This window comes from Filicampus tigris, chromosome 14, assembly GCF_054856515.1.
Source record: "Filicampus tigris isolate MCC_2025a chromosome 14, RoL_Ftig_1.0, whole genome shotgun sequence".
Lineage (NCBI taxonomy): Eukaryota > Metazoa > Chordata > Actinopteri > Syngnathiformes > Syngnathidae > Filicampus > Filicampus tigris.
Genome location: NC_141230.1, coordinates 17,455,141 through 17,466,951, shown reverse-complemented (window position 1 = coordinate 17,466,951; position 11,811 = coordinate 17,455,141). Strand labels below are relative to the sequence as shown.

General features: G+C 40.3%; 2 protein-coding genes across 3 annotated transcripts; both read left to right on the top strand.

The window, feature by feature from the left end:
- Positions 1-1,142: 1,142 nt before the first annotated feature.
- On the top strand, positions 1,143-5,406 carry hoxd10a (homeobox D10a). 2 transcript variants are annotated; one of them, XM_086051828.1, is made up of 3 exons: positions 1,158-1,618; positions 1,685-1,833; positions 4,934-5,406. In XM_086051828.1, exons 1-3 carry the CDS (start codon positions 1,158-1,160, stop codon positions 5,206-5,208), a joined length of 885 nt encoding a protein of 294 aa, XP_085907954.1. In that variant the 3' UTR covers positions 5,209-5,406. The 2 variants fall into 2 exon arrangements, with proteins under 2 accessions (XP_085907953.1, XP_085907954.1); XM_086051827.1 differs by having other exon boundaries at positions 1,143-1,833.
- A 2,142-nt stretch (positions 5,407-7,548) lies between these two features.
- hoxd9a (homeobox D9a) lies at positions 7,549-8,738 on the top strand. The gene is given in 3 exon segments (XM_086051813.1): positions 7,549-7,581; positions 7,584-8,142; positions 8,494-8,738. Coding segments are annotated over 3 exon segments (837 nt in total).
- The last annotated feature ends 3,073 nt before the right edge of the window (positions 8,739-11,811 follow it).

Below are 11,811 nucleotides of genomic sequence, written 5' to 3'. Positions count from 1 at the left end.
ACGGGCTCACATTTAATAAGAGTGTTCTGCAGAAAAAAAAGTACGGTTACATTTTTTTTTTTTATTTCAACAAATGTTCAGCGTTATGAACGTGTGTGTAAATTTAACCTACCTCTAAAATGTGTCAGGGACAAAACAAAATATAATTTGCTTGCTTATTTAATTAATTGACAACTTTTACTTTGACCCCCCCAAAAATAAAGTTTTTTTCTCCCTTAACAGTTTTCTTTATTTGCCATTTTTTTCACAGTCGCTATGTGTGCAGACAAAAACAACCGCTGGAAAAAAATAAACCCCATATGTGCATATTATTTTTGGGCAAAAGACATTTCTTGATCCTTCAAGAACTTAACAAGGGGTCCCTTCTCTGCCATTTGCGCAACAATTATCATTATTTATCATCAAGAAAAAAAAATGTAGCAAAATCCTGACGTGCAATACCCTTTTAAATTAAGTTAAACGATGCCGAATTGATGAAAAAAACATGGAAAATGTTGTAAAGTCTTTAAATGTAATTAAACCAACGTGGTTGACCACAAAACACGATGCCAACATTAAATACAATGTTTATTCTCGTGGACTTTGGACTGGAATGAGAGCTTTGAAAATGTGTGAGCGCGTGTGTGTCACAGTTTAAGGTGAAACCATTTTAAATGAACAGAACAAAGAGTGTTTATTGTAATACAGATGAATGTATTGTTTGTGCTTATATGCCAAGAGGATGTTGAAAAGAACTAATCACATTGAGGAAAACAAATTGTAATTAGATCATTTTTCAACTTCATTAAGCCCTAATATATATACATATATGAATAGTATTTCCACTGTTATTTGGACGTGCATGTGTGAAGGACTTCTTCACCTAAGGTGACGTGCTCTCCGTTTTTTTTCCCCACTGAAAAGACAATGTTACACACGCAGCCTCTGCTGCCAGGCCCCAACCGCAACCCCCCACGTACACCCCACCCCCTCCGGCAGCGTTTCGTATATGAACCAATTTCAAGTGCTGGTTCTAGGTGTCGCTGCAGACTGCGCCTTCGGGCTGCACCGCAGTGCGTGTCAAGGCCACTTTCAAAGCTCATTGGTGGGCTCGTCATGTGGTCGGCGCGCACGCCGACTCGCGGCGCAGATATGTCAGCTTCCAGAGGACGGCCAAAATGTCCTTCCCCACCAACCCCGCTGCGGCAAACGCCTTCTTAATGGACGCTTTCGCGTACGCGCCGTCCGCGTCTGACTACGCCATGCAAACCTGTGGACTGGTGCCACCTTTGGCCAAAAGGGGCGAGCTGGGCCACCACGGCGCGCCCATGAGCGTCCCCTCGTACTTCGCCCACCAGTGGGGCGAACCGGGCCGGGCGTGCAGACTTGCAGAGGCGCCCGTCAGTCCCAACTGTACGTACGCACAGAGCATCAAGGAGGAAGGCAACTGCTGCATGTTCACCGAGAAACGCCTGCAAACGGCCAGCCAGCAGGCGGACGGTCACCTGCACGCGTACTCGCCCCTTGCGGCCGAACCGAACCGAGCCGACGCCCCCGAGGTTCCAGTTCCGGGCTATTTCAGACTCAGCCAAACGTACGGTAGCGGGAGGCAGCACTGCCGCCAGCAGCCGAGCCCGACGTTGATGCAGCTGGACCGGATCGGACCGCAACCGCAGCCCGCAACAAAGGACGCCCTGCCGCGCAGCCCCGTGGCTGCAGAGAGCCCCGCGGAGCGCTGCACATCCAGTGTGGAGGAAGAAGAAGAAGAAGAAGAAGAAGAGGAAGAAGAGGAAGACGAGGAGGAGGACAAGAGACAGTCGAGTCCCGAGCTGCTGGTGCCGCGGGATGGCAAAGGTGGGTTTGGCCTCCGGCGTCGTAAAAGCGAGAAGAAAACACAAACAAGCCTCCGCAGTCGTAATGTTTAAGGAGAGGCTTTGGAGCGCGCGCGCGCTTTATTCTCTTCATGCGGGCGCGCGTACGCCATACTTTGCATTGCATTTCACACGCCGATTGAACTTTTTAGAACAATAATAACACTAAGTTAAAACAACAAAAAACAAACATGATGGTCCGGTTTTGTTGAAGGAGAAGATTAAATTGAAATGTTTTAGTTGTAACAAATTTGGTTTGCAAAGGGTGTCAGATGTGGTGAAATAATCTCATTTTTAAAATCATCAACGTATGTACATGATATGAGAAGTAACCCCTAAGGAACTATTAATCTTTTCCTTACAAGGCGGCCAAATGTTTGCAATAATGTTACACTGTAGAAACACATGTTCAGGGTTCTATTTGACACTTTGGGAAAGTAAACAAATATTCAATGTGAAAAAAAATTAATTGTGGTGAAATCTAAGATAATGTGTGAAAATGAAAAGCCTGTGTGATATTGTGCTTTCATAAATTGGAGCAGCAAAGTAGGAATGAAACCACTTCGGATCAATCCGAATTGGATTTAAGTGACCCCGATAGTATCGAATGAGCACAAAAGGAACTGTTGGCTAAACTCCAAAATTTTGGTAAGAAGCGATATAAAACAAAAAAATAACAACACACAAAAAACAGCTAAAGGGCTAATAATTTCTTTATGATAATCTAAAAAAAAAACTTGCCGATATCTTTGCCAAAACTCCAAGCAAAGTTAGTAATGAAGAAAATAAACCTTTTATTTCATTTCGTATAAGGTTCCATATAATTTCAACCGGAACAATGAACATAAGCTTTGGAAACGCAAAACCGATTACAGTGTTTCAGTATACGGGAGTGCCATAATCTCAAACTGATTTTTTAAGACCTCTGTATGGACACACATTGACTTCCTTTTAGTCCCGCTTTTCCTGACGTGAGCTGAAATGATAACTTTTGGGGACATCATGTAGAATACTCATTTGACGGGGTGTATTGTTACTAGCAGAGGTCTTTCCCCCCCTTTCTTTCTTTCTTGTTGTTGTTTTTTTTTTGGACGCTTCACACTTTACTTTTACTGCGGTTACTAACCTTGGGGAAGGTATAAAAAAAACAAAAAAAAAACAGCCCCAATTAGTTGAGATTGTAACTTGCAATGTTAACACCCTCCAACTTTTCACACTTGACGCTTACAACTTTTTGGCCTTAATTAGAAAAACGTACAAAACAATACATAAAATAACCCTGCTTCTTCTTTCTTTTGTTTTTATTTTTTACGTTTGGTGTTCATAGTTTTGACTTTTAGTTATTTATTTATTTAACGATTGACATCTGGCTTTTAAAACTATCTGGACAAAAGGCTAGCACTTTTTCTGGCTGAACACTTAACTTGTACTACCTTTTGGCCATGGAGAATGTACAAATAATCCCTAAAAAAAAAAACTCCGCATTTTTTTCCCATCACATTATTAACTTTGACACTTCTCCCTTTTTGGCCTTACAAAAGCGTTAAAAAAAAAAAAACTCATCAACAAACTTTGCTATTTTTGAAACATTAGCTTAGATCAAAACTTGTACCCTCAAAGGAACTACTTGTTTATACCCTTGACATTTTTCACAAAACGGTTTCCTTATATTTTTACCATTTGTTTAGACTTGCGATGAACTGGAATCAAATAAATTGGAATCATTTTAAGTCTTGGAAAAAGTAAAAAAAAAAAAAAAATCCCAAATTACTTTGTAGTTAAGATTTTTTTTGTTTGTTTTGCAGGGGATTTGTATACCCATTAAGGTTATTTTTGTTTCAGCTGTGACTTTTACCACATTTTGGTCTGGGAAAACATACAAATAATCCCCAAAAGAGACTTTTTTTTTCCAAGCATTAGTTTAGATAACTTTTAATGTCCCGGCACCCTGAAATGTAGTACTGTGTTTTTTTTTTGCAGTCCTTTTAAGTGGTACAGAAAATGGTTGAATGGATAGATAGGTTTGACTTTCACCACTTTTTGGCCTTGGAATTTTTGGAAAAATTGTTTACTTTGTAACATGCACTCATAAATGCAACTTTATTTGTACCCCGTCATGTGACTTTGATCACTTTTGTCCTCGGTAGACGGTACAGATGTGCCCCAGTTTTCAAGAATTTAGCATGAGGCGCCGACTTGTTGATACTGTTCTATTTTTGTAAGAGCACATTTAGTGTGGGTATATTTAGCAGTATGCATTGCTTGTCCTATGGTGGTATAGGCTCCATGGTATTGACTTTGACAGTTTGGGAAACATATGTACATTTATGATACACTGAAATATGAGATGCGTCAGAAAAGTTCACAAAAGATTTCAAATCCAATCCTCAAACTACAAATTTACTCTATGCAGTAAATTTCCATGGAGTTGAACGCACATTCCCAGCCATACCACATATTCATGCGTGCCTGGAAGTATTCTTTCTCACGCACTGAACAAAGCTAACACCGTAGGATCTCTTTTGTAGACTTGCTAGTTTAGGGGAAAACCCACAATTTGTCCTTTGGGTTTCAAATTGATTGTTTGTGACACTAGTACGAGAATATTTGTGACATTATGTACGGCCTTAAAACTGCTGGGTCAAAAAAACAAAACAAAACAATTTTGGTCAAAAAAAAAAAAGGGACCCGCCCTCTCCATCAATTTGACCTAATTTTAAGTTGTTTTGGATCAAAACAACCCAATTTTGGGTGGTTGTTTTGTACAACCCAGAAAGTTAGGTCAAATTGATCCAAATATGGGTCAGTCCAATTTTTAACCAAAATTGGGTTATTTTTGACCCAGAAGTTTTAAGAGTGTTTATCATTTCTTGTTCAACTTCAACTCAACTACAGTATGGATAGTTTCCCCCCCACATCGTATCAAAATACCGATATTGACCCAACATGTTGGATGAAATTATCAACCGGGTTACCTATTCCACCCTTTTTGTGTGACTTTTATCCCAGCATTTTTCAAGGTGTATACTTGGATATGTGCGACATCGTATCTAAACGTCCCGGCATGTTGTTGTTTTGCCCAGAGCACAAGCCCAACGCCAAAGGCGGCAGCTGGTTGACAGCCAAGAGTGGCCGGAAGAAGCGCTGTCCCTACACCAAGCACCAGACCTTGGAGCTGGAGAAGGAGTTCCTGTTCAACATGTACCTGAGCCGAGAGCGCCGTTTGGAGATCAGCAGGAGCGTCAACCTGAGCGACAGACAGGTCAAGATCTGGTTCCAGAACCGCAGGATGAAGCTCAAGAAGATGAACCGGGAAGGTCGAGTGCGGGAACTGAACTGCAATCTCACTTTCTCCTGAACTGGATTCCCCGTAGCAGTATTGATGCATCATGTTAGCATCGCGCAGGGGCCTTGAGATATGAGATACGATACACTCAAATCATCTTTTCCGATTGAAATGAATGGAAATGCCATTAATCTGTTAGTGTAATAAATAGAATGATAAAGCGATAAACTGTTTTGTTTTGTTTTTTTAAATAAAAAAATGTATGCTGAAATCCAATTCAGTGTGCTGCTCTCTCTCCTATGCTCGCTTTGGCCACCAGGAGGCAGCATTGTATAAGACAGACACAAATGAAGAAGAATTGATTTCTTTTTCTACTACCAGTAAATTGCCATAATATTATACAGAGAGGATAAAGAATATATACCTGTGAGTATTGTAATATTATTTGTCTACATGTGTTGTACCATCCTTTGTATTCAAATAGCCATTGCTTCAAGGCTTTTAAAACCTTGACTATTGATGCTAATTGTTACTTTGGCACTTTCTACTTATGTTAGCATTAAGCTAGCGGTGGGCGTTCTTAAGGCAGCATAGTTTGCTTAATACAAGTCAAGTCAAGTCAGGTCAAATACAGAAGAAATTCTCTTAGTTTTATGTTTTGTTTGACAGTAAACTTCAAGTGCAGGGGTAAAAATATCTTGAAACCTTTTTTTCAGGAATGTTTGCTATTTGCCAAACTGCTGCTTATCGTCAAGTGAGTTGAATTGAGTTCACTGAAACCATGCAGCGCTTCTATGCAATCACAAGTCAATTCATAGAAAAAAAAATAAAAAAAACTTGCATCTGGAAAAACTGTAAAGTCAGGTCACTCGTATCTCAAGGCACCACTGTATTATCTTTTCTATGTACACTTTCGTTTTTTTTTGTGGCAGTGGACATTTCTTGGTGTTATTTGTCACACGTTTTGGGTTTTAAATTATTGGACACTCAACGGTCACTCTATGAGGCACACCAAGCACAAAATAATGCGATGTTTCAAAACTTGTAGTGAGCCAAGGCACATATTTTAGATTAGGAAAAAAAAAATCCTAGACAAAATACCACAAAATAGTGGATACACAGGCTAAATTATGTACTTTCTGACATCTAGTGAAAGGGAATTCAATTGTTCTTATTGTCACTATACGTCATAGATACATTAATTGTAGCAATTTTTGGGACCAGCTAAGTAAAACGGAATCATTCTGGACACACTTCAATCATATATTTATTACTGAAGTGCTGTCCAATTACACTGCATCATACTATTTGTAATATTTCTGTATGGCGTACCTAATAAAGTGACTAGTGTGAAGTAAGATTGCTGCGTAAACGCGCCCTATGTCAGTGAATTTTTGTGTATTGCCGTCCACCATGTGTTTGCGTGAAGCATTAGCTCGCCACAAATGTGCTCCGCACTGGCCTGTGAATGGCCTCAAAAAACAAGGTTCACGTGTGCTGATTATGTGTTGCATGCACAGTCTCTTAATAAAATGATCAACAGTGTTCGTGTCTGTTTTCTATATAGAAATAGAAATATCAATAAAATGGTTGCAACACAAACAAACAAAGCACACAGTTTAGCACGTGATTAATATTTCATTTGCGATATGTAGAAATATCAAATGAGGCCACATGAAAAGCATTTTTATTTTACTGCTCGCAATTAAAATACGTGGACTATTAAATTGGCGATTTTAACACTACGGTGGACATTTTTGTTGTTTTTCCTTGAATAACACAAGAATTGGTCTTGAAATTCAGATCGGTCAAAGTCCAAAGTGTATTCTTTTCATACAAAGAAACAAAAATCAACTGCAACGTGCAGATCTGCTTCCTCGAGTCTGTTCTTTTTATAGGTGGCATGTATAATCACACGCACTCCATAAACATTTATTGATACACATAAATATACATATATATTAGGCCGGTAGCCCCATTATTGTTACTCTATTTCCAATGAATATTTCACTGTCGCTTATTCCAACTCGGTGTGAAATTTCAAAAAAAAGAAAAGAAAATATGTTTCCAGGTCGATTAGGAAGAATGGCGTCTTTTTTTTAACAACGTGTTATTACATTTATTTTACGAGGATTCTCTAAGTCTATAAAGCTTTTTTACTGAGTGTATGAGTAACGGATGATCCCGTCTGAGTGCGCGCGCGCGCGCACTCGCGTGTTATAGTTAACTAATTGCTCACCCAACATCGAGTCTTGTTTATTTTCTTCATTCATATCAGTGAAAAAAATCAAATAAGAAAAAAAAAAAGCAAAGGGGTGCACAAGGGTAGGCTTGATTTACTGGCAGTATTAGTAAATATGATCACGTGACCCGTGTGACCAATCCGTGCAGACGCAGGCAAGCAAAAATACTATGATTGTTCATAGAGGGGAGCTTCCCCTTAACAGTGCGAGTCGTTTTATTTTGAGTGCTCGCATCAAAACAAAAAAATGTCTTCCAGCGGCGCCCTCGCCAGCTGCTACGCGGACGCGGTTCTGGGTGCCGACGCGGAGGAGGTCTACAGCTCCCGCTTCATGCAGCCTCCCCCGCACACGATGGCCCCCGCCAGGCCGCCAGGCGCCGGCGAGCACCACGCTGACTTCTCCTCTTGCAACTTCGCGAGCAAATCCGCCGTCTTCCCACCGTCGTGGCCACCGGTTCACCCGCAGGGACTCTACCACCACCCTTACGCGCACCAATCGGACCCGAGATGCATCGGGGCGCGACCCTGGATGGACCCGGTCCCCGACCTAGTCCCCCGCTTCACCGGATTCCCCCACGGCCGACGCGCGCCGTGCGCCCCGAAGCCGGAGCTTTCCCCGCCGAAGATTCGCGACGCCAAGCCGGGCCAGGAGCCTCGAGGTCGGCCTTTTGTCGAGGACCTCCACGAGGGTCCGGATAGGTCGCAGAGTGGAAGTGATCTCTCTAGCCACAGCGAGCCCAAAGAGGAGAAACAAGTTGACCCAAGTAAGTAGAAGCGCATGCATGCAAATCGCCCCCAGTGCTGATTTATAACTGTGTGAGCTGACTGCGTAAAACGGGATGTTTTACTGACCCATAAAAGTGTCCTGGAGCCCAGTGCTACACCGCGGCCCAGTAGGGACGGAACCCGCCCTGTTTTTTCTTTCTTTTTTGGAGGGGGGGAGTTATTACACAGGATTCTGCACTTTTTTGCGCGCATTGGGGGGGTCAATCACAACACTCCCCAAATAGATTATCGTAAAGAAATACCCGGCTGGGATTGTAGGGTTATCTTGAGTTTCCGAAGCCAAATCATCTTTTTTTTTTTTTTTTGTGGTTCCCAATTTGTTCACGCAGGCAACCCGGCAGCGAACTGGATCCACGCGCGCTCCAGCCGGAAGAAGCGCTGCCCCTACACCAAATATCAGACACTGGAGCTAGAGAAGGAGTTTCTGTACAACATGTACCTGAGCCGGGACCGGCGCTACGAGGTGGCCCGCATCCTGAGCCTGAGCGAGAGGCAAGTCAAGATCTGGTTCCAGAACCGCAGGATGAAAATGAAGAAGATGAACCGAGAGAGAGGCGGAAAGTAGCAGCTGTAGGATTGCACTGTGGACGAGTTTGGATTTTTTTTTTTTCCAGCACTATTTCTATTATTTGATTTCGAAGCACCCTGAGAGACACTTTGGATCACGTTACAGTGAAGCCATCATTTTCTCACGCATTTTTTAAAATTTTTTTTGCAATTGGATTAAGTGACAAAAAGGGAAGCGGGAGTGTGTGCGTGTATATGTGTGTGTGTGTGTGTGTGTGTGTGTGTGTGTGTGTTCACGTGTAGCCCATATGTGTTGCTTTTGTTGTATAAAGATTTTACACTGTTCATTTGTCTGACCGTTTCTGTTGAAATATACACATTTATTTGGAGGCAAGGCCACAAGCATTAAACATACAATATGTGTGCGTGTGTGTGTGCGTGTGTGTGTTATACTTTTAGTTAATGGCTAGTTGCATATAAATATTTTTTTACAGAATTGCACGTTTATTTGGAGGCGGCCATTTACGTGTGTGCGTTGTTTATATTTATATATATATATATATATATATATATATATATATATATATATATATATATATATATATATATATATGTGTTTACCTCTAACAACACACCGTGATCACGTGATCGAAATGATCAGGATCGTTATCAGACTTCTGAAGAGGTTGCTGCACGCATGCACTCTAATGTGTGTGTGGATGTCTGTGTCTGTATACATACACAAATACATACACAAATAGTAAGATACGTAAATAATATTTTATGTCAAATATAACGATAGTGATTCAATATTGATGTCGCCGGCTTGCTGCAAACGAGGCAGATTAAAAGGATCTATTTGAGTGGTTCGCATCTAATCCCAAATACATTTCATTGGAGAATTTTCAGTGGGGGTGTTTATGATCGGGCGATATCATTGTCCATCTTGTGGGCTTATAATGACTTTAGAGCAGGAAGAAATAAAGCCATAGAGATGGCTAGACGTCTGGCCTAAATGAGTTTATTGGTCCTGGCAGTCGGTAATTACAGCGAGCCCCTTTGAAAGCTCCCTTTCCCCTCTCCGGGCCCTTCTTTTCTTTGTGCGTGTGTTGCTGACAATCAAAATGTGGTCACAGGGGTGTCTGGCCGATGGATTGTTGCACAGGAACTCACCCCCACATCTTAATGGTTACGTTAATTCATCACCCTTGCGTCCCACTGATGGGAAACGAAACTTCACTTGGACTGCGTCGTGCACTTCTTTTTTTTTCTTGTGCAAGATAGTTTGGAGCGGACGTTGAACCAAGACGAAAACTAATTTTTGGGGGTGTCCCAATTGTGCTTAGTGTTTTTACACCATCACCATGGAAAGAGTCGCCACGTGGCGCCGCTAGAGGGAGCTGTGGCTCTTTTGGTATCAATCCAAACACAATGACAACAGAATGAGCGATAATGATGTTCATATTGATTAAAAGACGTTAAAACAGAAATAAAGTTAGTCGTAATAATGATCTCTATGCCGTAGAATGCCATTTGGCTCATACAATTTCAAAATTAAACATATAAAGGAGGTAATAGTAAAATGTGAAAAATCGTGCAGGTAAAATGTATAAGAAACGTGAAGTGAGGACAAATTGGATTATTGTAAATACAAATATATTTTAAAATATGATATACAATACCTTGTATACGTTGTAATAAGTAGTGAAAACAGCAGCTGATACCCCACCTATAGCCTAACCCATAGAAAATTTATTGAAGCACGGAAGAGAAGTTGAATTCGATGCTTGAGTATAGAAGTACAAGTGTCTTAAGAGAAAATAACTTTCATATAGTTTAACCCACCTTCAGGAATATTACTTGAGTAAAAGTACCATTTTACCTCAACAGAAAACTTAGGATCACCTTACTTGAATAAAAGTCTTACAAGTACCTTAATGCGATACTTGAGCAAGTATTTTAAAAGAAAATAACTTTAATAGAATTCAAACGCGCCCTGTGCAACATGCTTGAGGAAAAGTGTTAATTTACCAGATACTTCTGATACTGAAGTAAAAATACTAGTATCTTAAGTTAACGCAAAATACGTTTTTACAAAACTTTGATAGGCCCAACTTGTAGAAAATGGTAAAGTACCTGAATATGATACTTCAGTAAAAGCATATTGTATCTTCACAGAAGAGTTCATCAAAGTTAAAGGCACCTTGTAGACTATAACTTGAGTAAAAGTATTAAAGTATTTGAATGACACACTTGGGTAAATGTACATGTACTGAATCTTAACATCAATTAACTTTGGTAGAAGGTAAAGCCAAAGCTTGTTAAAGTCGAAGCCTTAAATTATCTGACATTGTTTTCTGTCGTGAAATGTACCGGAAGTAGTATTTAAAAAAGTGAGCAGAATGTGAGTAGAATTTTGATTATATATATATATATATATATATATATATATATATATATATATATATATATATATATATATATATATATATTTTTTTTTTAATTTATTTAGAATATTTTTGCAGTGGTGCACTGCCGGTGTGACCAAATTAGACTTCCTGATTACCTACCTCCAATTTTCATGCCCTCCTCCAATACCGTAATACCGGTATTACTGCCAAATCAATACAGGCAGGACTATTCTTCCTCTTTGTGCCCAGCAGTTCAGGCATTACGTCACATATTTTTTTTTCGGATTATTTTGTTGAAATGAGTAACGGAGATGGATAGGGGGAAAGTATCAGAGTAAACGTTTTCATTGTATTCAGGGGTTGTAATGGAGTAAAACGAAAATTTGCCAGAAACTTGAACAACGAAGCAATGGACTAATAAAAAGAAGACAATTTATGTACAGTTACGAAGTATTTTTAATCAGTTACATTGCAAGATTGGATACCCAAATGTTCTTTAAAATAAAACACACACACACACACACACACACACACACAGTTGCTTTGTGTACGTGCGTGTGCGCGCGTGTGTGTATGCATTGAGAGGTCAACAGTCGTTTAGTCGTTGCAATAAAAGTGAGGACTGCCACGAGGATAAATGTTGCACTGTAACAGGAAATCTAAACTAATGGAGCAGTATAAAGACAATGAATGATCATATATTAAGGCGAGGAGAGATTAGCCGCCTTA

Bases quoted from the DNA above. Each gene is read 5' to 3' on its own strand.
- hoxd10a (XM_086051827.1), top strand. From the start codon at position 1,158: ATGTCCTTCCCCACCAACCCCGCTGCGGCAAACGCCTTCTTAATGGAC. The intron at 1,834-4,933 runs GTGGGTTTGGCC...TGTTTTGCCCAG, and splicing joins GGTGCCGCGGGATGGCAAAG to AGCACAAGCCCAACGCCAAA.